The sequence below is a fragment of the Rhinopithecus roxellana genome, chromosome 1 (assembly GCF_007565055.1).
Source record: "Rhinopithecus roxellana isolate Shanxi Qingling chromosome 1, ASM756505v1, whole genome shotgun sequence".
In the NCBI taxonomy this organism is placed as follows: domain Eukaryota; kingdom Metazoa; phylum Chordata; class Mammalia; order Primates; family Cercopithecidae; genus Rhinopithecus; species Rhinopithecus roxellana.
The window spans coordinates 113446145-113473208 of NC_044549.1; the positions used below are offsets into that span (position 1 = coordinate 113446145).

General features: G+C 37.1%; 1 protein-coding gene across 1 annotated transcript; it reads right to left on the reverse strand.

Annotated features, from left to right (window-relative positions):
* Positions 1–269: 269 nt before the first annotated feature.
* On the reverse strand, positions 270–27064 carry DIPK2A (divergent protein kinase domain 2A). The gene is made up of 3 exons (XM_010381305.2): positions 25888–27064; positions 6444–6747; positions 270–3128 (listed from the first exon to the last, which is right to left on the reverse strand). The coding sequence occupies exons 1-3, from the start codon at positions 26542–26544 to the stop codon at positions 2797–2799; spliced, it is 1293 nt and encodes a 430-aa protein (XP_010379607.1). The 5' UTR covers positions 26545–27064; the 3' UTR covers positions 270–2796.

Sequence of the window (27064 nt, forward strand, 5' to 3'; positions counted from 1 at the left end):
CATTATGTTATTCTCTTGCATACATTTGAAAATTTCCATAGAGGTTTTTTTTTTTTTAATTCCATTTTAGTGGTAAAATTTTTTAAAAACTCACTACTACAGAAAAAGGAAACACACACAACCTTTAAGCCTGGTGCACACCCAATCAGTAGTTCCCTCAAAATTCTAATCAAAGTGCATGCTAGAGGAAACTAGTAACTTATCTACTCAAATTCACTTTCCACTCAAGAAAAATGTGGATATCTGAAATTAAGAAATAGTCTGAAAAGTGTCATTCTTAAAGTATTCTTTATTAAGATCATTAAAAGTTGTAGAAACAACTTCATATTATAAAGGCACAGGGAGACAGTTTGATAAAATATTCAAATTAACAGTAACTTACAGTACAAAAGACAATTTTAATGCACATACAAACCCCAAATGTCTGATTCAAAAATATTTTACTGCGTCTATTAATGGGCAATGATTAAAAATATAAATTGCTGCCATATAATAAATATCTGATAGTGAACATCTTGATAGCAAAGTGAACAAAATATTTATTGCTTTTCACTTACATATTTTTCCCTGTAATTTTAAATTCCTAATTCTCTTACTATCTTCTCAACTTTTCCCAAAGATAAAATAAATTTCACATAATTTCATGGAGGGGAAATGGTAGTTATAAAAAACTACCTCAAGTAGCAATCACTGCTGGCAGTGTTTTCTCACTTTCTGTTCTGCAATTGCAATCACACTTCCAAAAAGAAAAGCAAATGTTTGCTAAACCATAGACAACCTCTTTGTGACTGGTACTGTAAGGTTTATAATGAAAACTTATCAAATATAAAAGGTGTTCCCTTTTCAAAATGTGTATTTTATTTGAAGTTTTGAGTAAGAGGTGTTTGGCAATTTTAACTACTCCCCTCAAAAATCTTCCAAAGTTGCAAAAAAGTCAGTTTAGTAAAATTCCAAGCACTTAAATGCTTCATTGAGGGCCAGTTGATATATGCAATGCACTAATACGTAAAAATTAACATAATGCAACTATTTTATAATGGAGAGCTCTTATCTTTTCCTTCCAGTTTTTAAACTGGAATTAACTTTACTGACTTCATCCTCCTATTTTTATAGCAACCTAGTTTTAGATGGTACAAGTTGAATTTCTATCACAAGACAATAAAATAACATGAATGCATTATCCTAGTTAATGCTATTTCAACTTAAGAAATATCTACATTGAAGTATTTGATAATAATTGTAAAGTTACTTAACCATATGTCATGTTCAGACAGTATGTAGCAGCTAGTAACGTGCCTGGCACTGAGTTGATGCTTAATAAATAGTTGCTGAATAAATGAAAAAGAAAAACGTGGCTTTGGTTGTGCATACTTTAATCACTTTCTGATTTAGAAAAAGATCAGTCTAGAGCTCACTACTGCACACTACATCAAATTTGGCTGTAAACAAAAGTAACAACTTCAAACAGAAAAATATTACCTGTTAGTGATAGTCAACTTACATACTGTAACATTGTTTAAAGAGCCCATACATTTCTATGCAAATAATTAAATTTGATGTTTTGATGTTTAACCATTAGGTAAAGAAGACCAAAGTGGGGTGACTGGCTAACTTGTCTGCTTTACTGTGATAATGATTAGTTCCTCAACAAATAAAAGGTTATGATGCCCAATTAAATTCAAACAATGGCTACCATGTCACTTTTGCAAAACTACCTACTAGTAAAAGGTAGGATAACTTTATATTACTTGAAAGCAGTAGTTTAACTTTAACAGAAAGAATCATCAGGAAGATCTGAATTTAATAATGACAGAGCTAGAAAACTGGAAGTAGGGTGGTAAGAATAAGTAGGTGATCAATTCTATTTTAAATTCTAAACGTGAGACTAGGTGTAATATTTCTTTGGCATATGCATTACTATCTTGGACTAGTTAACACTTTTTAGATACTGGGTTGTATTTTTTTTCTGAGTCAAAATTAACATCGAGATACAGATTCTAGTATATTCTTCTTAAAGCCTTTAGTAAAAGATAAAATGACATTTTGCAACATATGCCAAACTTCATGTTTAGTGTATACTTGTAATTATTGGCATAGAGGAATATAACTGTTAAATAACCAGAAATGATACCATGCAATGGTGAAACTACAGAAGGTGGTGAAAAGAAGTATTTACATCATATAATATTTAGCTTTCTTTAAAAAAAACACACACACAGTAAACCTGGGAATCCTGCCCTAACAGTAAATACGTACCAAATAGCACTGAATGAGAACTAGTAAAAATTTAAATGAACACCTACAGTAACCTGAATTTTCAAAATTTAATTTAAAAAAAAAAATGGGAAAAAACCCTACACATCAAAAGGAAAAAGCAGCCTATAAAACAGGCCAATCTGACTTGACATTCAAAGTAAATGCAAGAGATTCACAAAATCATGATAGTAAATGCAAACTAAGTACCAAGTACCCTTTGATACACAAGTCAATGTACTATCAGACTCATTTCCAATAGCTTAACAATATTCATTAATCCACTCAAGCATTCTGGTGTAGTGGGGAGCAGCTGATGACAGCTCAAGCCTCCAAAGTTTATCATACTTATTTGCAGAAGCATCATGTGATTTTTGAAGTAATGTCTTATTTTGATGGATGTTAACATTAAGTTCTATCAGTGCAAGTTTATCATCCTCTGAATGTAACATTTCCAAATTTCATTTTTTCAGATAGTTTTTTGGTGGTTTAGTTTTAGCCAGTGCTGTTTCAATGGAGGAAAAAAGAAAAGGTCACCATAGACTACCTCACGTTGTTACTTAATTGTGCTAGGTATTCACGCAGTTCTTTTGCAGCCTGGAATCTGCCATAGCGCTTCTTTGGGTTGGCACACTCATCCAGCAAGGCCTCGAGCCGGCCATCTTTGGCAATTTCACTTGGTGGATCATGAAGGAGTCCTCCAGACGTGCCACGCCAGGTGGCATGTCTGGATAAGAGGTTCTGACAAACAGCATAGTAATTGTGGTCCACAGTGGCACGAGCACAAAGAATTTCTTTTGAAAATGATAAGCAAGCCTCCTTATCACAGTCATCAAACTTGCTTTCATACCATACATCCCAATTTTCAGGTTTATCTGTGAAAGGAGGAAAAGCAGAAATAGAAAAAAATTTTTTAAGTAGTTTTCATTGCTTCCAAAAATAGAGTATTTCACTAATTAATAGTATTTGTTCTATACTTTTAGGTAAAAGTATATTATAACTTTAAACATTTAAATATATAAATTCATACAAACATTCACTGAGAGCCCACCAATGCTAGGCAGAAAGATTCAAAAAGGTCCCTACCACTTACAGGTTTAGTCTAGTGACTTTCCATCGTATACAGAAAGTGCCATAAAGAAAATGACACAATGCTACAGGAATAGTGGGGAATTAGCACTTATCCCTGGGGCTGTAGAAGGCTGCAAAAAGGAGAACATCTGATTTAGGTCTTAAAAGATAACAAATCTGAAAAGAAACTAGGAAAAATAGCACTCTAGGTTCAGGACACAGTATATGCAAAGGCATGGACTTAAGAGATTGGTCCATTTGGTTGACGAAGCAATAAGTTCACTGTGGCTACAGTGTGAGAAAGGTAGTTGGCAAGGAGATACAGGTGACGCTAGAGAAATAGGTCGTAACTTGTGTAATCATGACCATAATTTATTTCATAGAAAGATAACTCTGGCCTGAAGACTGGAAGGATTAAGACCATGACAGCAACTATAGAGGGCCCAGAATGAAAAGTTAGATTGGAGAAACATTTCAGGCAAAAATAAGTAAGTATATGGGTAAAGTTTAAGGTTCTAATTGGATGACAAGGTATGTACAATTGCATAATAGTGTCAATATTTTATATATAGACAACATAAATATAAAGGAGCTATAAGGTATCAGGTTGGCACGTCACATGTGCAACTAGAACTAGACTTGAAACATGAGTTTGAGATAAGAGGGATAATAGGCATATTGAGAACACATAAGCACACATGTACTTGAAGGAGCCCAGGCTTGAAAAACAAATAGCTAGCTGTATATGGAAGGAAGAGACATTTTTGGAAGAGGAAACTGCATATGGGAATGCCCAGAAGTGGGCCAATTCATTCAGGAAAACAAAAGACCATTGTAGCAGAAGCACTGAGGGCAATAGACAGAGGGGTATTAAAAATGAAACACTCGAAAAATACATACATACATAAGGCTGTATGGGCGGGGTGGGCTCACATCTGTAATCCCAGCACTCTGAGAGGCGAAGGTGAGAGGACTGCTTGAGCCCACAAGTTTGAGACCAGTCTGGGCAACTTAGCGAGATCCCACCTTTACAAAAAATTAAAAAATTAGTCAGGCATGGTGGTGTATGCCTGTAGTCTCAGCTACTTGGGAGGCTGAGGCAGGAGGATCACTTGAGCTAGGGAGGTCGAGGCTGCAGTGAGCCGTGATCATGCCACTGCACTTCAGCCTGGGTGACAGAGACCCTGTCTCAAAAAAGAAAAAAAGGAATCAGAAGAGGGCCAAGTCACACAGATTACAGATTATGCCCTGGCAAGGCGTTTGGATTTTACTTCAAGAACAACGGGAAGTCATTAAAACCATTTAAGCAAAAGAGTAGTAAGATTAATGTTTTTTTAAGGTTACTATTCCAAAGAGGAAACAACTTCAAGAAGTTGATACTAGTCAAAATCACTTCACAAATTTGCCAATTAGGAGGTTGCTAATGGCAAGGCAGAGGTCTATGTCAGGTTTTAATGGACTAAGGAATGAACAGAGGCTGAGGAAGCAGAAAGGCAATAAATACTTTTAAATAAAACAGTGGACAAGCAAGGAGAAGCAGAAGAGAATCTTACATATACTTTTTATAGGGAGGCAAAAGAAACGTTGGATATTAAAAGGAGGTGGGACACTGAAGAAGGTAACTGATGTAACAAGTTCTCAAAGAAGAATCTATCTGAAAAAGAAAGACCAATGTGTGTTGTTTTAATGAGGTTTAGACAATAAAGGACACTGAGGGAGTTGCCACAGCAAAATCTCAATTTCCCTGTGAAGAAATAAAATAAAGGTAATTTACTAGAAAGTGGAAAGAAAAGGGAGTGAATGAACGGACAGAGGCTTTTGCAAAATGGCTACTTAGAGGACCCATGAGACATCTGAAAAGAAATGAACACATTTAAAGTATTACTAGAGCAATGCTCACTGTATGAAATGTAAGAATACAGAAGCTATATGGTTGGATTCATCTAAGGTCAGGAATTAGTAATAATTATTCCAGGAATGTCTGCATAAAATGAATTATAAAAAAAATTTTTTATAAACACTGAAATAATTTTTTAAGCTTAGGAAAATTGCACTTTATGAATATAATAAAAACCACCTGCTTGTGTACACTTCAAAAAAGCATAGTATACGCTGCTACAATATTCACAAATGTAGGAAGAGGTAAATAGAGAGTAGAATATTTCAGCAGGATGTTCACCTCCCATAGGAGGATCTACAGGGCAAGTCAATAAATAATCAGGAAATAGTCTGGTAATTATAAAATCTGAACAAGGGGGTGGGAAAATCAAGTATTTAATAGGATCATGCTAAGATCATGCAAAAAGTAAATGTCAACCTAATAGATGGCTGTCACATAAACTTTTCCCCAGGTGCCACAAATTTTCAGCCTTTGTCAAAATATATTTATATTACTTTTATCAGGGGGAAAGAAGAGATTAAAAAATATAAAACCCTCACCATGGAGCAACACCGTTTGGTTTTTCTAACTGAATTGGTTCTAGACCTACAGGCTTTGTCCCTGACGCTTCAAAACTTCTATGGCATTTAATTTTCAAAACACTTCAGACACTATCCATCTATCCTGTGAAGAACTCAAAAATAAACTGAGAGCAAAGTTTTGGGTGAGATGTAATAATCAGAATGTCAAACCAAATTCACAGCTGCAGTCCCAGGAATCACCAAAATGGTTAAAAATAAAGTACAAACCATATTTCAAGAACCCATACGACCATTCTGTTTTTCACTTTCAGTACAGAATTCAACACATTACATGAATATAATTATATTCAACAGTTTATTATAAAATAGGTTTTACTTTACACAATTCCCCCAACTGTAGGCTAATGTAAGTGCTCTGAGTATGTTTAAGGTAGGCGAGACTAAGCTATGATGCCCCATATGTTAGATGTATTTCAAACAACAATATTTTCAACGTAGACTGCGTTTATCAAGATGTTATCCCCTAGTAAGTCAAAGAGGATCTGTATTCGTTTATTGACAGTGGTTATATAAAGCAAAGAAAGATGTGTAAAGTTGCCATCTAAGGAGGAAATTCAAGGCTCATTTCATACAAGTATAAACATTATATTGACATAGGAAAAAATGAGTAGAAAAAAATCTAAAAACTATATACTTACTTTGTCTAATTAATCTTTTGTCAGCAACCAAAACATTTTCAGCATCCACAATGATTACCTTCCCATCTCTAGGACCAACTGCAAAATTGTCAAAGCTGACGTCCAGGAGGTAGAGTGCAAATTCAAAGTCATTGTTTGTAAGCTGTTCTGCTATTTCCATTAATTGCCAAGCGAGGTCAACTCGTTTCTCCCATGGCGCATTAAAGTAACTCCACAGTTCTTCTCCAACATAATTTACAGCCACCATTCTTCCACAAGCTCCAAGATACTTTGCAAATGGCCAACCTTCATCAGACGGAAAACTCTACAAAAGAATTATCTTAATATCACAAGAGATTCTGATGAATATATCCTAGGTCTATCCTCAGATCCTTTCAGTAGAAATTGCTACTAGGAATGACTTTGGATGTTCTTACTACATTCGACAGTTTATTAGAGATTAAATTCATTTTTTCCTAATTCATACCAATACCACGGACCTGAAAAATATTTAAATAGAGAACTTTACACTATAAAGCTAAAATAGGATGACAAGTCTTGCTTATCAAAATCTAAGACCCAAATTGATCAATAAGAGGGAAGATACTGTCTTTATTACCAAATCTGAAAGTATTTACGCTTTCCCTTATCTTCTTCACTTGTGTAAATGTAGTCAACCAATCCTTTTATTTAAACCGATAGCACTGCAGCCTATTAACCAGCAGTTATTTACCAGGCATTAGGAACTGTGTTATGGTGGCAATTAAGGGTGAACCAAACAGTCTCCATTTAGCCATGGGCTTTTATGTTAGAAGAGCATGCAGACACCAAACAAATAATTATGAATATGAAAAGTGTTAGTTACTAAGCAGTGGTGCAGGTCCCAGGGGAGCATTTAGCAGGGGCCTTACCTAGTCAGGAAGCAGGTGGGGTGGAATTCAGGGAAAGATTCTTGAGAGGTGTCTCTTACCCTACATCCAAAGGTTTGGAAGGGACAAACTGATATCCTATTAATGCAACCTCCACTCTGAGCACATCTGGTCCAAGTTTATCTTGTTTCCCTTTCCCAGCCATATTTTCTGTTCTCCTTGGCCCAGCCTCAAAATTATTCTCATCTTAGCAAGGTTTTCTAATGGATTTTAAAACTACTGGGAGGATTATCATCCTAAATCAAAAGAAAAGTGCTCCATGACCACGAACACTCATTTTCACCTTAAGTAAAATAACAGGCTTTATCTAAGGTACTTTCCACTGCTAAAATACATATTAGAAAATGAACATTGGAGAAAAAAAGGAATCAATAAATGTGTGTGTTCTGACTGATCCACCAACCAGCCGTTCCCCCATCTCTTCCCTCTTCTCGGGCCTCCCTGTTCCCTGAGACCCAACAATACTGAAAATAAGCCTATTAATCCTACTATGGTCTCTAAGTAAGCAAATGAAAAGAGTTGCAGGTCTCTCATTTGAAATCAAAAGCTAGCAACAATAGGTATAGTGAAGAAGGCACATCTAAAACTGAGATAGGCAGAAAGCTAGGCTTCTTAACCCAAACAGCCAAGCTGTGAATGCAAGGGAAATATTATCAAAAGAAATCAGAAGTGCTACGCCAGTGAACACACAAATGTTAAGAAAGCAAAACAGCCTTATTGCTAATAGGGAGAACGTTTTAGTGATCTGGGTAAAAGATCAAATCAGTCACAACATTCCCTTAAGCCAATACCTAATCCAGAACAAGAACCCAACTCTCCTCAATTCTATGAAGGCTCAGAGTTCAGAAGAAAAGTCTAAAGGTAGTAGAGGTTGGTTAATGCAGTTTAAGGAACAAATTCATCACCATAATATAAAAGTGCAAAGAGAAGCAGCAAGTGCTGATATAGAAACCACAGCAAGTTATCCAGAAGATCTAGCTAAGATAACTGATGAAAGTGACTAATCAACAGATTTTCAATGTAGATCAAACAGCCTTCTATTGGAAGAAAATGCTTCCTAGGACTTTCACAAATAGATCTAAGAAGCCAATGCCCGGCTTCAAAGCTTCAAACCAAAGGCAGAGTCTCTTGTTAGGGGTTAATGCAGCTGGTGACTTTAAGTTGAAAACAGTAATTGTTTACCATTCCAAAAATCCCAGAATCCTTAAGAATGATGCTACCCAGCACTTTGGGAGGCCGAGACGGGCGGATCACGAGGTCAGGAGATCGAGACCATCCTGGCTAATACGGTGAAACCCCGTCTCTACTAAAAAAATACAAAAAACTAGCCGGGCGCGGTGGCGGGCGCCTATAGTCCCAGCTACTCGGGAGGCTGAGGCAGGAGAATGGCGGGAACCCGGGAGGCGGAGCTTGTAGTGAGCTGAGATCCGGCCACTGCACTCCAGACTCCAGCCTGGGCGACAGAGCGAGACTCCGTCTCAAAAAAAAAAAAAAAAAAAAAAAAAAAAAAAAAAAGAATGATGCTAAATTGATTTGCCTTCACTCTATATATGTAACAAGAAGGCCTGCATGACAACACAATGGTTTACAGCATCCTTTACTAAATATTTTAAGCCCACCATTGAGATCTACTGCTCAGAAAAAAAAGATTCCTTTTGAAACATTATTGCTCACTGACAATGCACCTAGCTACTCAAAAGCTCTGATGGGGGTGTGCAAGGAGATTCATGTTATTTTCACGCCTGCTAACATCCATTCTGCAGCCCACAGATCAAGGAGTAATTTCAACTTTCATGTCTTATGATTTAAGAAATAATATTTTGTAAGGCTATCACTGCCATACATAGTAATTCCTCTAATGGATCTTGGAAGAGTAAATTGAAAATCTTCTGAAAATAGTTTGCCAATCTAGATACTATGAAGTGTATCTGTGATTCATGGGAGGAGGTCAAAATACCAACATTAACAGAGTTTGGAAGTAGTTGATTCCAAATCCCATAGATAACTTTGAGGGGTTCAAGACTGTAGTAGAGGCAGTAACTATAGATAGAGTGAAAAGAGCAAGAGAACCACAATTAGAAGTGGAGTCTGAAGATGTGAACACTAAATTACTGAAATCTCACGATCAAACTTGAAAAGAAGAGGAGTTGATTCTTATGGATGAGCAAAGAAAGTGGTTTCTTGAGATGGAATCTACTCCCGGTGAAGATGCTGTGAATATTAGTGAAATGACAACAAAGGCCTTATAATATGACATAAACCTAGTTGACAAACAGCAGTAGAGTTTGAGAGTACTGACTCCAATTTTGAAATTCTACAGTGGGTAAAATGCTATGAAAAACATGGCAAACTACAGAAAAATCCTTCCTGAAAGGAAGAGTCGACTGATGCAGCAAACTACATTTGTCATTTTATTTTAAGAAATAACTGTCATAGCCACCCTGATCAGTCAGCAGCCATCAACATTGAGGCAAGACCCTCCACCAGCAAACAGATTACAACTCACTGAAGATTTGGCTCAGATGATCATTAACATTCTTTAGCCAAAAAAAAAAGTATTTTTTAACTAAAGTATCTATATATTTTTTAGACATAATGCTTACATACTTAGTAGACTACAGTATAATGTAAACAGAACTTTTATATGCACTGGGAAACCAAGAAATTCACATGACTCACTTTATCATGATGTTTGCTTTACTGAGGTGGTCTGGAACTAAACTCTTAATATCTCCAAGGCATGCCTGTATCAATACTCTATTGCTAGAAACTGAACAATCTACATACACTTAGTGACCCCAAAGTCAGGCTCCTATTCTTGTATCTCTTAGGAAAACAGGCAATATTAATTTTGCCCTGAACTTTATAAAACTGTCACAACTCAATATCCTTGCATTAAAATTTTATCAACTTTAAAACAAAAAACAAATTGAGAATTATACTTTCTCCATAATTACCAATTTCAATTGCTCCCTTTCAACTATAACAATGCACAGTATCTGTACTTGTTCTTTGTGTATATAACGTTTTTCTCTTAAATTTTAATATTGTAGCTTTGTGATGAAATCCTAATTATGTAAATGAAAAACAGATACATATGAATCATTAATTATAGTAATTTAATTGATTCCATTTTAGTTAGGAGGTCATACGTACTGGTTCTTTAGAAGTTAGAGGTAAACACATATCTAATTTTGTGCCTTGCCTGAGAATTTTAAAATTTATTTTGGGAATTAGAAAAAGAGATTACTTGTGTCCAATGTGCAATACAAAAACTGTTGAAGAACCAAACAGCATTCTCAGCTATTCCCCCAACTTAAAATACCTCCGTGACCTTGAAATTTTTGTTAGACAATTACAAAAGATTTAACTATTTCCCAGAAACATTCATGTATAAAGACCCTGACATAAAAACGAAAGCACTAAAATAAGAAATATGTAAGATTACATAGTTTTGTCATGCAAAAAATAAAACAAAAAACTCCTCCATACACTACTGGTATATTATTCACATGCCATATTGTAGAACAGATACAAACATATCTTTGTGAAAATGAAATGGTCTTTGACAACAGGAGAAATGAAGAACAAGGCCAACATCTGCACATGTACAAATGCTTGTTTTTGGAACCTTTCCAACTGACAAACGGCAGTCAAAACTACACTTCATTACCCAAGTTCCCCATAGAAGAGGGTAACATATATGAGTAAATGTCACACTGAGCAACTTTATATTCATAGAGTGCTTTCTGACAATGTTAACTGAAATTCTGTTATGCCTCATTTTAAGAAGAACACTACAGTTCTTTCATATAGTTTGCTACCTAATCTTTCAGAAGAACTTTAATAAATGAATTCACACCATTTGCTCAGATGATAAAAATTTTTAATTGTCTAATCAAAAGTCAGATTTCATTACTGATAATACAATTCTATGGAACACACTGTAGTCCAAAGAAAATCCTCAAGGAAAGCCAAAATATTTGTAATTTGTGATTAATGCAATTCGGGCTTAGAATCAAATTACCATGGTCAAGCAGAGTTTGAGAGACAAAATTTATATACGTTAGAACTTGGATTTGTTAAACGTATCAAGCAGTAAGAAAATAATTTATTCCTGATTACCAAACTTCCACAGTGCATAAAACACATTAGGTAGGACAGAAAGTTTACTGCTAAGGTCTACATTTTTCTATTTAAAACAAAATTTTAAAATCAGATTTTTCAGATTGTCTAGCACAAGCATATAGTTTAAAGTAATAAAACAAAATGTGATTTTAATAAATTATGTACAACTGAACAAAATGTACAAATACTTTTCAAATGAAAAAAGGAACATTTAAATTTAGAATGATATCAATCCTAACTCTGGATTGGAGGCACGTCACTTAATTTTGCTAGGCTTTTAATCAGGATTGTATATATGACATAAAGTGAAAAACGTAGAATTTTTTAAAGTAAATATTAGTTAAAGGTTGTACAAAGGCCCAAAACAATTATATATTTACTTTTCTATAACTATTTTTTTTAAAAATTAAGTTGGTAATAACTAAAGAAGATGTCTTTAGAAAAGCAGCATGGTTAACTGCTAAGAGCTGAAAAAATATTAAATGCTTTCACTTTTAATTTTTAAAGCAAAATCTGTTTTGAATTTGAAGCGTAATATAAATCACGTCTAGGCATCTTTTTTAAATTTGGTTACAAAACCACAACCTACTTCTTGGATAGCATACAACTCAAATAATACTAATAACAATATTGTACATACTGACAGCATCTGAAAGCCAAGATTTCAGAAACAAAACCACTAACGTCGCCTTAAGAGAAGGTGATATGTAATGTATGTAATCAATATTAAAGACTGGAAAATTTGGATACTTTATACTCTTTATAGGAATACAATATTTCATAAAATTTCTATATTTAATGGCCAAAATAGTATATAAGTAGAAAAATGAATCTTAAATTACAGTGCTAGATTGTGAAGTCCCTTCCACCCTTACATCTCACTAGCTATAACGATGGCAAAGCAGTAACTTTTCTGAGCTTTGGTTTTTTCCTCTGTAAAACTGGAATATTCGTATCACCATATTCATCAGGGCAATCTAAGGATCAAAGAAAAAAAGATATGAAAATGAATGAACGTTGCACATTCAACACTATTCAGTAAGGAATTGTTTACCAAAGTATTTACACTTTTATCATTATAAAGTTATGGGATACATGTGCAGAACGTGCAGGTTTGTTATACAGGTAGACACGTGCCATGGTGGTTTGCTGCATCCATCAACTTGTAATCTATATTAGGTATTTCTCCTAATGCTATCCCCCTCCCCCAGCCCCGCACCCCCTGACAGGCCCTGATGGGTGATGTTCCCCTCTCTGTGCCCATGTGTTCTCATTGTTCAACTCCCACTTATAAGTCAGAACATGCAGTGTTTGGTTTTCTGTTCCTGTGTTAGTTTGCTGAGAATGATGGTTTCCAGCTTCATCCCTGTCCCTGCAAAGGACGTGAACACATTCTTTTCATGACTGCATAGTATTCTATGGTGTATATGTGCCACATTTTCTTTATCCAGTCTATCACTGATGGGCATTGATTGGGTTGGTTCCAAGTCTTTGTAGGGCATGTCCACCCATGCCCAGCTAATTTTTGTATTTTTAGTGAGACAGGGTTTCACCAGTTTGGTCAGGATGGTCTCAATCTCTTGACCTCATGATCCGCCCGCCTCAGCCTTCCAAAGTGCTGGGATTACAGGCATGAGCCACCATGCCCAGCCATAAATGTCTTCTTTTGAGAAGGGTCTGTTCATATCCTTCACCCACTTTTTGATGGGGTTGTTTTATTCTTGTAAAATTTGTTTTTCCTTGTAGATTCTGGATATTAACCCTTTGTCAGATGGATAGATTACAAAAATTTTCTCCCACTCTGTAGGCTGCCTGTTCACTCTGATGATAGTTTCTTTTGCTGTGCAGAAGCTCTTTAGTTTAATTCGATCCCATTTGTCAATTTTGGCATTTGTTGCCATTGCTTTTGGTGTTTTAGTCATGAAATCTTTGACCATGCCTATGTCCTGAATGGTATTACCTAGGTTTTCTTCTGGGGTTTTTATGGTTTTAGGTCTTATGTTTAAGTCTTTAATCCATCTTGAGTTAATTTTTTTATAAGATGTAAGGAAGGGGTGCAGTTTCAGTTTTCTGCATATGGCTAGCCAGTTTTCCCAACACCATTGATTGAATAGGGAATCCTTTACCCATTACTTATTTTTGTCAGGTTTGTCAAAGATCAGATGGTTGCAGATGCGTGGCATTATTTCTGAGGCTTCTGTTGTTTCATTGGTCGATATATCTGTTTTGGTACCAGTACCATGCTGTTTTAGTTACTGTAGCCTTATAGTACAGTTTGAAGTCAGTCAGCATGATGCATCCAGCTTTGTTCTTTTTACTTAGCATTATCTTGGCTATACGGGCTCTTTTTTGGTTCCACATGAAATTTAAAGTAGTTTTTTCTAATTCTGTGAAAAAAGTCAAAGGTAGCTTGATGGGGATAGCACTGAATCTATAAATTACTTTGAGCAGTATGGCCATTTTCATGATATTGATTTTTCCTATCCACAAGCATGGAATGTTTTTCCATTTGTTTGTATCCTCTCTGATTTACTTGACCAGTGGTTTGTTACTTCTCCTTGAAGAGGTCCTTCACATACCTTGCAAGTTGTACTCTTAGGTATTTTATTCTCCTTGTAGTAATTGTGAATGGGAGTTCACTCATGATTTGGCTATTATTGGTGTATAGGAATGCCTGTGATTTTTGCACATTGATTTTGATTTTGTATCCTGAGACTTTGCTGAAGTTGATTATCAGCTTAAGGAGATTCTGGTTTGAGACGATGGGGTTTTCTAAATATACAATTATGTCATCTGCAAACACAGACAATCTGACTTCCTTTATTCCTATTTGATACCCTTTATTTCTTTCTCTTGCCTGATCGCCCTAGCCAGAACTTCCAATACTATGTTGAATAGAATGGTGAGAGAGGGCATCCTTGTCGTGTGCCAGTTTTCAAAGGGAATGCTTCCAGTTTTTGTCCATCGGGTGTAATATTGACTGTGGGTTTGTCATAAATAGCTCTTATTATTTTGAGATACCTTCCATCAATACCAAGTTTATTGAGAGTTTTTAGCATGAAGGGGTGTTGAATTTTATCAAACGCCTTTTCTTCATCTATTGAGATAATCATGTGATTTTTGTTATTGGCTCTGTTTATGTGATGGATTACATTTATTGATTTGCATATGTTGAACCAGCCTTGCATCACAGGGATGAAGCCCACTTGATCATGGTGGATAAGCTTTTTGATGTGCTGCTGGATTCAGTTTGCCCGTATTTTATTGAGGATTTTCACATTGTTGTTCATCAGGAATACTGGCCCAGGAATATTGGCCTGAAATTTTCTTGTTTTGTTGTGTTTCTGCCAGGTTTTCATATCAGGATGATACTGGCCTCATAAAACAGGGAGGAGTCCCTCTTTTCCTACTGTTTGGAATGGTTTTAGAAGAAATGGTACCAAGTCCTCTTTGTACTTCTGGTAGAATTCGGCTGTGAATCCATCTGGTCCTGGGCTTTTTTTGGTTGGTAGGCTATTAATCACGCCTCAATTTCAGAACTTGTTATTGGTCTATTCAGGGATTCAGCTTCTTCCTGATTTCATCTTGGGAGGGTATATGTGTCCAAGTATTTATCCATTTCTTCTAGACTTTCTAGTTTATTTGCGTAGAGATTAGTATTCTCTGATGGTAGTTTGTATTTCTAGTGGTCTATTTTTTTAAATATTTTCAAAAAACCAGCTCCTGGATTCATCGATTTTTTGAAGGGTTTTTCATGTCTCTATCTCCTTCAGTTCTGCTCTGCTTTTAGTGATTTCGTGTCTTCTGCTAGCTTTTGAATTTGTTTGTTGTTGCTTCTCCAGTTCTTTTAATTGCAATGTTACGATGTCGATTTTACACCTTTCTCGTTTTCTCTGTGGGCCTTTAATGCTATAAATTTCCCTCTAAACATCGCTTTAGCTGTGTCCCAGAGATTCTGGTATGTTGTATCTTTGTTCTCACTGGTTTCAAATAACTTATTTACTTCTGCCTTAATTTCATTATTTACTCAGCAGTCATTCTGGAGCAGGTTTTTCAGTTTCCACGTAGTTGTGTGGCTTTGAGTGAATTTCTTAATCCCGAATTCTAATTTGATTGCACTGCAGTCTGAGAGACTGTTTGTTAAGATTTTCATTCTTTTGCATTTGCAGAGGAGTGTCTTACTTCCAATTCTGTGGTCAACTTTAGAATAAGTGCAATATAGTGCTGAGAAGAATGTGTATTCTGTTGATTTGGTGTGGAGAGTTCTGTAGATGTGCATTAGGTCCGCTTGGTCCAGAGCTGAGTTCAAGTCCTGAATATCCTTGCTAATTTTCTGGTCGTTTATCTGTCTAATATTGACAGTGGGGTGTTAAAGTCTCCCACTATTATTGTGTGGGAGTCTAAGTCTCTTTGTAGGTCTCTAAAAACTTACTTTATGAATCTGGGTGTTCCTGGTATTAGGTGCAAGTATATATAGTTAGCTCTTCTTATTGCATTGATCCCTTTACCATTATGAAATGCCCTTCTTTGTCTTTTATGATCTTTGTTGGTTAAAAGTCTGTTTTATCAGAGACTAGGATTGCAACCCCTGCTTTTTTTGTTTTGTTTTGTTTTGTTTGGCTTTCCATTTGCTTGGTAAATGTTTCTCCATCCCTTTATTTCGGGCCTGTGTGTGTCTTTGCATGTGAGATGGGTCTCCTGAATACAGCACACTGGTGGGTTCTAACTCTATCCCATTTGCCAGTCTGTGTCTTTTAATTGGGGCATTTACACAATGTACATATAAGATTAATATTGTTATGTGTGAATTTGATCCCATCATTATGATGCTAGCTAGTTATTTTGCCCGTTAATTGATGCTGTTTCTTCACAGTGTCAATTATCTTTACAATTTGGTATGTTCTTGCAATGGCTCATACTGGTATTTCCTTTCCATATTTAGTGCTTCCTTCAGGAGCTCTTGTAAGGCAGGCCTGGTGGTGACAAAATCTCTCAGCATTTGCTTGTCTGGAAAGGATTTTATTTCTCCTTAGCTTATGAAGCTTACTTTGGCTGGATATGAAATTCTGGGTTGAAAATTCTTTTCTTTAAGAATGTGGAATATTGGCCCCCACTCTCCTCTGGCTTATAGGCTTGCTGCAGAGAGATTCTGCTGTTAGTCTGACGGGCTTCCCTTTGTGGGTAATCCGACCTTTCCCTATTTAAAATTTTTTAATAACAATTCCAGACATTCATCAAGAGAGATGCTTATTTTCATGCACCTACTAAACACCTACTAAAACAGCATCTACAAATAATGAACACTCTTCCAAATAGAGTGAAGAATCACTAAATTAGAGAAACATCTTTACTGAGCTCTAGTAATTTCTAATTCATAATGAAATATATAGACTAGTCACTAAACCTGTAAAACCACTGATGTTATAAGAAATGTAGAGAGCATCCACAAGCACTAAAAATGCAAGAAATTTAAAAACTGGAAACATGTACACACATAAACACAATATTTTAACTGGCTTTTTATTACTGATAAGCACAAATCAAATTCCAAATGCTGAAATAACCTATAATCTACCAAGATCAAAATCAAATATTTTATGTGATCAATAAAATAAATGTAAAATCAAAGAAATTTAGAGTTTAACAGTACCTCAATTGTAAACCCCGTTCAATCTTATTAGTACAGTGTTAAATGATTTACCTAAAGTCACACAGGTAGTAAGAAGCAAATTTAGGCCAAGACTCTTTGCAAGAGTCAAAATGGATTCAAAAGATAGATTAATACAACCCCCCTCAAGCCAATATCCTTCTGTTGAAGTTAAACTTTATTAGTTTGGGGTGGCTTTTTTGTTTTTTTTTTTTTGTTTCTGCTTTTGTTTTTGCTTATTTACCATCTGTTTAAGAATTTTTCAGATTTTATAAAGGTAACAGGTTATATATTACATAGCAGCATTCCAGAAGCCATTATGCTGGAAAAATAATGTAAGATTGATTATTTACCTTAAGTGATCTCCACCTAGGCTGAGACCTAAAGGATGAGTTTAATATTAAGCAGACTGGAGATGGGGCAGTTTAGGCACATGAAAATCTTCTCAGAAATGAATAAAAGACCAAAGCAGCTGCAGTGAATGAAATGCATGGAGAAATGACTTGAGGTAATGGAATCTGGAGAGTGAAGCAAGGACCAGATCATGTTGGGACTTACAGAATCAAACAGAAATCTTCAACACAGGCTTTACAGCGTGGTCTATATGTATGTCATGCAAAAACAAACACATGTCAAAATCTTAATGTTCAAGATTATCTTACACACTGAAATCAAACAGTATGCTGTGGTGTATTTATTCTAAAAAAAACAAGTCTTTAAAATATCACAATAATACCCTTTGATCAATATTCATCATCCTGCCAGATTAATAAGGCCATTTCATTCTATCATGCTATAACACTGTCATGAAAAAGGTGGACATGGAATATATGAGTAAAGATACATAAACAAATACATTTTGGTTTCATTTACTTACAAACAATAAATGACATGAGACTAATACATTAAAATAGTCTACTTAAAAATGCTTGCATTCTTTTTTCTCCTACATGACCAAAAATATTGTATACTAAATTTAAAGATCAAAATTCCTTTTACACAATATAAAATATTTTATAATACTTCATTACCTCATAAGATTCCATTAAAAGGAACATAGCTTTGCAGTTGGCCTTAAGAGAGAAAATAAAATACAGACCAAGAGATGTGTTACCATGCAAGACTGATTTTTGTTAAAGTTGAACGTTCTTAGTATAAACAAACTAACTTCAAAGAAACTATTAATAAAACATACAATCTAAAATGTGAATATCGATTTTCTACATAACTGGCATTTCTACAAAAAAATTAAAAAGTTTAAGCTTGAAAACACTCTTACAAAGTATTGTCATCAAAAGGATAGAAAATGCTTACAGGAGCCAGGCACGGTGGCTCACGCCTGTAATCCCAGCACTTTGGGAGGCCGAAGAGGGCAGATCACCTGAGGTCAGGTGTTCAAGACCAGCCTGGCCAACATAGTGAAACCCGTCTCTACTAAAAATACAAAAAAATTAGCCAGGCGTGGTGGTGTGCACCTGTAATCCCAGCTACTGAGGAGGCTGAGGCAGGAATTGCTTGAACCCGGGAGGTAGAGGTTACAGTGAACTGAGACCATGCTACTGCACTCCGGCCTGGGTGACAGAGAGAGATACCGTCAAAAGACAGAGAGACAGAAAAGAAAGAAAGAACTAAAGTTTTAAAATTATTTTTTAAAGCCCAAATTTGAATGAAATCCCATTGTAGGAACACACATGTTGTAACAGCTGTTCATAAAGATTAGTCAACTGTACTGGTGACAGACTAATGTGTTCACAGTTTGGTGAACTGTCTGGAGGGGGAGATATAGTAAAATTACTGGGATGATTTAATGGTTACTGAATTTTTGCTAAAATTTCTCTAAGATCTTAGCTTCTTAATTTATATTGCTAAATAGCAGCCAAAATCCATGGCAAATACTGTAGAAGCTTAACAATTTCAAGATTTTAAAGTCCTAGCATATGTCCCATTTATTTCATGAAATAATTTTCTGAATGCCGTTTTCCACCCACCTCAAATTCCAACAATATTAAGCAATGCCTTGAAAACAGTAAAGTTGTGTTATTTTACTGAATATCATGTCCAACAGCTGTATCTAAAATTGGAAACTGATGTCAAAACACATTTTTAAAAAACTAAATTTAACAGAAATACATTATTTTTAAGAATCAATTGCTTAAGAAATGCTGCCCCCACCAAAAAAAAAAAAAAAAAAAAAAAAAAATCACTTGTTCACAAGTTTTAAATATGCGTAAGTTTACTAGTCTCAACTGACCCTTACTGTGTCCCAAGGGTGTACAGATCAGTTCCTGGCACTATTAACCAATTCCACATAATTACTGTCAAATCTTTTCACTTCAGAGTTAAACCCCAAAAAAAGCGTTAGAAAGAAAAAATACAAAGAAGACACTGAAGCATCATACTTACTTCAGATTACAAATATTTTAAGATTCTGTCTGAGTCGAAGTTCCAGACTTAACCTGTTTTTTTGTACTACCATTTACAAACATACTAAATAGAATTATTCAACTATAATAATGATTTACAGAGAAAAAAAAGAAACTATTTGCTTTTTATTTCTTAATCCTTATCTAAACCCTCTTTCCTACCATATTCATTCTATTCAGTATACTTCATATGAGACAAATCCTTAACCCCCTTTTAAACTACTATTCTTAAAAAATTATAGCCTGAATAGGTACATATGATGTATGTATATGTAAGGACGGTGACATTTCAATGTCTGCAATGAGAAAAGTAGGATTTTTACATTTCTAAGACAGACATCAGCATAATGTACTAAAGAACTTTTAACTATTATAGCTGACTAAAAATGGAATAAGCTGATTTTCAAAGACATAATACACTGTAAAAAGCTTTACAGCTGAAAACATTTAACAGATATTACTTGAATAATCCTTTCTCCTTTAATCTTTAAAACAATCCTGTTAAGTAAGTATTAACAACCCCATTTTACTGATGCAAAAAACTTAGAATCTGAAACATTAAGTGACTTGCTCAATACCATCCAACAACTTTGTGGTAATACAGAATGTGAACTGGATGCTCTATCAATACTGTCTCCTCCACCCTTCCTCCCACTCTCCACCTCCATCTATTGGCAAAAATCTCTGAAACTTTCCCTGGTACCATTCCTATCAATATACAATGATATGTCCGTCCTTGAGTCATATGACAGTGTATATATACACCTTTTGTACAGGGCTTATTACATTACATGGATTGTGTATTAATTAGTCACTTGTGTACCTACCTCCTACATAGTAAGCTACTTGTTTCCTAGGGCCATTTTTCCATCTTTTCAATCCAAATGCCTTGTCACAGATTGTAAAATGAACACACAAATTCAGTTCTTTTGATTATAAATTCGAAGAGTTCCCAAGAATTTCACAGACAACTTATCACCTATACTAACCTCACCTTACACTAATAATTTTCAGTCATTTTACAACTATTTTCTAAAGTTCATCAAGTGTATTAGAAAAATGCTAGATTTAAATTATAAGGCCATGATTTAACGTATAAGTAATGAGTGAAAGTGAAGAAAGAAAAAGTCAGCATTCTGTGAAGAGTCAGCAGCAATGACAGAAAAATAGGAAGTAAACCAGAGACCACAAACCAGAAAAACAGAATAAAATCCAGTTTGACAATCCCCTGGGAAGCTGGACACCCATGTCCAGAAGACCTATAAAAACAAGCTTTCTATTTCCCAACATGTGTGAAGAATATGTGCTAACCTATGCAATGGAAATATAAAGAATAGCTCAAAGACTAGACAAAAGTATATAAAGGACAAAATTCAGAATGGTCAAAAGATACGGATACGTCCAGAAACTAGACCAGGATGCCAAATGACTTTGCTCCACTGATTCGGAAGTGATGCTTTCTTAAGGGTGATTACCTGTTTCTAGGGTCTTTCTAAAATAAAAGTCCCCACCCCTTTTTGGACTTGAGGTACACAGAATTGTTTTATTATTTTTGTCTGATTATCTTGAATGGCAATCAAAAGTGTACTGTCAATGGACTCTCAGATGAAAAGCCACAAAAAGTCCAAAAACTTACAAAATTTACTAGATTAAAAACTGCTCTACCAGGAACCATCTCCAATGTGTTTTGAAGCCGAAATCTAGGAAGACAGTAACTAAAGAAACAGCTAGTGAAGGAGAAGTAGGTGGTTCCTTAAGCTGTTGTTTGAAAAGAAACTCTTGAGACAAAATCTGGAACATCCTTTTGCACACTACTGCCTCACAAGATCCTTGGCTACCCTTAACTCCACATATTTCCCCTTAAAGGAAGGTTTTGGTTTTGGTTTTGTTTTAATCTGATTTCATGTGTGTAGGGGGTAAGAAAAAAGGCTTGAAAGAGAGCATCCAACTCCCAATCCCCTTTCAGAAGAGCTTAATTAAACCCACTCGTTAAAGTCAAGTTCAAAAGAAAACAACAACAACAAAAAACTCAAATTTCTCAAGTCAAGAGTTTGGAAGCCCCAGAATGTTGGGGCTGAAAGGAGCTAATCCAATAGTTTCATTCTATAAAGAGGGGAGTGAGTCCAATAGTAAAAATCTATCAACTTTTCTAAAGTACCAGTAGCTAAATAATCTTCTATTTGTTTACTTCAAAAACTCTATTTTTACCAGTGAACTTAAAAAAATATGCTGTTCCCTATATAAATTACTTTTAAGGGGAAAAAAAATTGGAAGTTTTCTACAAAAAAAAAAGTAAAAATGGACAAAAATCAGTATAAAGTATGGCTGATATTCAAAATCACTGTTATTTTTAAGGTGATCCATACTCCACATGAGCTTCAAAACAGCTGATCAAATGCACCAGGCAGTTAAAGTTACCTTGAGTTTATTCAATATCTAACATTTATGGAACGCTTACAATTTGTCAGATACTACGTGAAGTGCTTTGTATGTATTACAGCATTTACAAGAACAGAAAAACAAGCTTAAAAGCCATAGCTTAATGATAGTCACATACTATAAAAATAAAGTAAATCCTACTAAAATCATGATTCAGAAAATGTAAGGCAAATGAAGTTCCACAAATAGTAAAACTCCCAGCTCTTCCTCCTAAACAAAGAACTTTCTCCATTTCCTACAAACAAGACCATCTTCACTACATCCAGGTTATAAAGTCAGAGATTCTATCTGAACTTCAAGAAATCCAGACAGCATTTCTCTGTCTCTTTCTGTAAGTTCAATAGGTGAAATACAAATGCTGATAGAAAAGTTATCAACAATAACTTGTCGTCTTGCCAATTACTTCAACTCAATTTTTGAATACTCCAAGATTCCTATTTACACAATATAAAAATCAATATAGTTCCTCTCCTCCATTTTTCTCCATAGTCTTACAGTATACTTGACACTAACATACACCTCTTAGTAAAGTAAGGTATTAAAAAAAAAAAGAGGGTATTAGAGCAGAAGATAAAGGTACTACTAGCATTCTCTTGTTGCTTGATGTTTATAAACATTTTTTTTGAAGATAATAATTCTATGAGTAAACTGTTGCAAACTAGTGAAACTATCCAACAATAGGAAGAAAGCCGTACTCTCAAGCCATTTCATATGCGGAAATTTATATTACAAATCTATACAGCCTTACATAGATAAGGTACGTGTGTACACATCTTACAGACACTTAATATCTTTCACCTCTCCTTTCAAGGCATAATAGCAACTTCAAATTTTACTGTTTTTTTCAAATCAGAAGAGGTGAGTTTAATGAATTAAATTCATAAGTATTTTTCAGTTCTTTCTTAACCACCTTATCAAAAGAAATTTTTACATGCTTATACTGAAGCATTCTTACTATACTGGAAGTTTTGTTAAGAATACTTTGACGAAGTCAGTTCGAAGACTTTTTTCCCCCTGAAGTTGTTAATTTTTGGACAATGTAAGAAAAATCTAGTTTGTGTCACCAGCTGTCCAAAAATTCGTCAAGTAGCTCCCTCTCCTGGAGGAAAAAAAAATGAGTTCCTCTTCAAGCTGTAAAACATTTGTACTCTTAAAAAAAAATTTTTTTAATACATGAAGCAATAAACAGCCAAATCTGAGTTTTTCTATAAGTATCAATTAATATCCCAATATTACTGTAAACATCTTTAAGCAGTTTTATAGAAATCTGTATAAATACTAAAAATGTAGTTTCCTAGATAACAAAGGTAATGAACATCATGATTTGACTTACTGTACAGCAACCTTTGTACTTGTTCACAGAATGTTGAGATACCTTCCATTTTGGTGGTTTTATACAATCATCAGTCCTCAAGTATATTGTTCAGACTTGTAAATTCACTAGCTTTTACCAAAGATCAAGTGATTCCACAAAGAAAGCAGCAGCTCTACGAAGACTCTTACTTAAAAATATCTTCTTCCTCTACTTGCTTGTTAATCCAGTTTTAAAAAGATAACATGCCTATATGACTGGCTGCTACTAAAGACCCCTAAATTATACTACACCGTACGTAATTAGCTATAATTATAATACATATATTAGTATTAGTACTATTCTTGGGAACTGGGTTGTGTAAATTTAAAATGTAATTTACAAATCTCACACTCTAAAATGTGGCGACATGTTTCATCACATACTAAAAACAAATTCTTATCCTATGGCCCATCTATTTACCCACTCAGAGCAATTGTGCCATTATGTGTCATATATAAGAAAATAATTGTGCATTTTCAAAAAAGGCTGTTTCATCACTAAAGATGAGAAGAGATAAAGAGTAAGTTTGAGGGAAAAGTTAAACAGAAAACAAGATACAAGCACACCATCTCAACTACAAAGTAAACTGAGAATGCCATGATAAGTTCAAACTTAAAAAAATATAAAACCTTCCGGCACAAAGCACAAATTTACCTTAGCGTAAAATCAGATGCCAAAGTTTCTCAAATTCAATGCTATGACTACACTTACAAAGAAGTGGCTACACAATGCTCTTAAAATATCAATTCTACTATTAGTTGTTACTAGTACACCACTATTCAAAATTACCTAATAAAAAAATCTTTCAGTAGGGACGCCAGCATTTTAAGTACAGTAAATGTATATTACACTAAGATAGCTCTTTGCTAAATTTTTGGGTCTCAGAGAATTTGTCCGGGTATCTACTTCAGCAAATTGCTAATACAATCTCCATGAACCAACCTTGTTAATATAAACAAGGCTTTTTTTCTTTTTTTAAAGATAGCTTAACGAGAAACTTCAGTTCAAGTGTATGTACATCATAGATATAGGCTAAACCTTTAGAGACTGACTAGTTTGGGAACTACTGAATAAAGAAAATTTCACGGAAAGTTTAACCAGTTTTATGCATCCATTCAGTTAGGAGATATAGCAGTATTTAAAATACACTCCGACTTTAAAATTAACACAATACACATAGCCTCTGATGTCCTGAAATTTACTAAGACCCACACTAAAGTTTCATTTGAGGCAAAATATTTGTTTTACATTATTTGGCTGAACTAATCAAACGAAGCTGGTTTCTTTTGGCTAAAATGGACAGTGTGGAGCTTGAGAAAAGAAAGTAATATAAATAAATCTGCACTTTCATATTAATGTATTTTAGATTAAAAAAACAAAAACAAAAAACAACAAAAAAAAAACCCTGTACAAACCCTCCAGCCCTCAGTGACATTCTTAGCAACCCAGAAAGAATGTGAAGTATACCAAAATTACTTGTGAACTTTAAATCATTTTTTTCTCTTGTCATGGAAAGGAGCACGATAACTTTTCCTGAAGACAGCAAGAGAAACCACAACCCCACAGCTGTAATCACTGTTCAAGGACACCGCACTGAAGCCGGGTGGGAATGTGCAGAAACAAGTAAATACTCCGAAAGTAAACAGTGTTTTTGTTTTTTGTTCTCTTTTTGATGTCACCAGTAAAAAGATTCCATCCTATTCCCCTAAAAGACACATTACTTTTCAGAATAAAGTCAGACGAAAGCAAATAACGCAATTGGCGAAAGGCAAGAATCTCCTTCCCTGATACTCGTTCTGGCCTAGTATTTCATCTCCCTTCAACTAGATTACCAGATGAATACGGCAGGTCACAGGATCAGGATGAAAATGTCCTCCTGGCCTTAAGCCCTCCCAGCCCCAAGTCCGACGCTGCCTTACTTTTCCTGTTTCTCTGATTCTAATCCCACCCAAAGCTCGGCTCACGGATTAACCCCACCCCGGCCACTATCCCATTCTCCGACTTCATCCTCCCCAACTTGTCCCCGAATTAGCTGTCCAAATGACTGGTAAATGAGGGAAAACAAAGACTCTGAGACCGAAGTTAAGCCAGCCACCAGCGCCAGAAAAGAAGTGCGAACGCGGTGTAAAACACTTCAGAAGAACTAAGAAAGGGTTCAAGGGCTCGTGAACAGTCTGCGCCGCGGACCTGCAAGCCCGGCAGATAAAAGCAGAAAGGCAGGGAAGCGAGCGGAAGGAAACTCGCGGTAGAGACATTTTGGGGAGCGTTAAGAGACGCACTCCCTCTGGCGTTGAGGGATCCGCAGTCAAATCCGAAATGCGCCCGAATCTAGGTGACAAGAGGATACTCTCCATCAGCCGGGTCGCCCTCGGCCTCCCTACACAGCCCCGGGGCTCCCCCGGAGCCGCCCCTTCCCAAGCCTGCAGCCTGGCCCAGCCGGGCCGAGTCCGAACTGGCGGCGGGCGCGGGCGGAGCCACTTCTCCCGACTCCGGTTCCCACGCGCAGCCCCTCCCAGGACGCCCCCCGCCCTGGCTCCGCGCCTACCTGTAGCACCAGCGGCTCGGGGTTGAAGGCCAGGGTCAGCAGCAGCTGCATGCGCTCCGAGTCCTTCAGGTTGCGGAGCAGGAAGCTGCCCGAGTCCTTGGTCTCAGCGTAGCGGCGCACCAGGCGGTCGAGAAGGCGCTGCGAGGGGCAGTGCACCAGGTCCGACCAGCCCTCCACCGCCTCGGGCGTGAGCAGACGCACGTCGCCGTTGAGGCGCGCGAACTCGGTCCGGGGCATGGCTTGCAGCAGGTCGCAGCGGGGCCGGCCGGTGGCCCGCTTGCAGATGCTCTGGTCGAGCTGCGCCAGCTCGCGCTGCGAGCCGAGGCGCTTGAGCACCACTCGGCGGCGGCCGCCCTCGCGGGGCTCGCCGTACTGCGCGAAGTACACGTTCTTCACGTTGAGGAAGTCCAGCAGGCGCAAGCGGCCCCACGCCTCGAACACCACCTGCCCGTTGAGGAAGCGGCGGCACCAGCTCGTGCCGAAGCACGCCGGGCACTTATTGAGCTGCAGGAAGCGCCGGTCGGTCAGCTCGTTGCGCTGCCAAGAGGCGAGCAGCGACGGCGAGTGCAACACCATCAGCACCAACAGGCTGCCCAGCGCCGCCAGCTTCAGGGAGCGGGACAGGCGGCCCAGCTTCGGGGGCACCAGGCGCCACATACCGCCCGCCCGCCTGCAACAGGAGGGCGAGGGCACCCCCGGGGCGCCCCCGCCGCGCCAAGACCCGGAGAGCTACCGGCAGGAACCCCGGGCGAGAGAAGGAGCGAGCGCGGGGGCTGGGGTGGAGGGCGGAGTAGGTGTGTGAGAGAGGAAGACGGGGAGCGGGAAGACGCGGGCCTGAGCGGGCTGCGACTTCTCCTAGTCAGTAGTCTCCACAACTCTCGAGCTCCCTCCTCCTAGCTCCCCGCCCTCCGACTCCGGCGGCGCCTCCTCCACGCCAGCCAAGTTATAGAGGAGCCGGAGGGGGAGGGAGCGCGGGGGCCCGACGGCCGCGCGCCCGTGCCCGCGCGCACGCGCACTGCCGGCTTGGCACGAGAGCTGCGGCGGCAGCCAGCCACGACGAGTGGGGTCTGCGAGGAAAGGAGGGACTCACGGAAGGGGAAGACGAGCTGGGATGTCTCACATCCACAAGCGGGAACGCACGTCCCAGAGCCGCACACCCTCGCTTGTGCGCGTCGGC

Excerpts from the sequence above, each read along its gene's own strand:
- DIPK2A (XM_010381305.2), bottom strand. The coding sequence starts at position 26,544 with ATGTGGCGCCTGGTGCCCCCGAAGCTGGGCCGCCTGTCCCGCTCCCTG. Across the intron at positions 6,748-25,887 it reads CCGAGCCGCTGGTGCTACAG|AGTTTTCCGTCTGATGAAGG; the intron begins GTAGGCGCGGAG and ends ATTCTTTTGTAG. Across the intron at positions 3,129-6,443 it reads CAAAAGATTAATTAGACAAA|ATAAACCTGAAAATTGGGAT; the intron begins GTAAGTATATAG and ends CTCCTTTCACAG.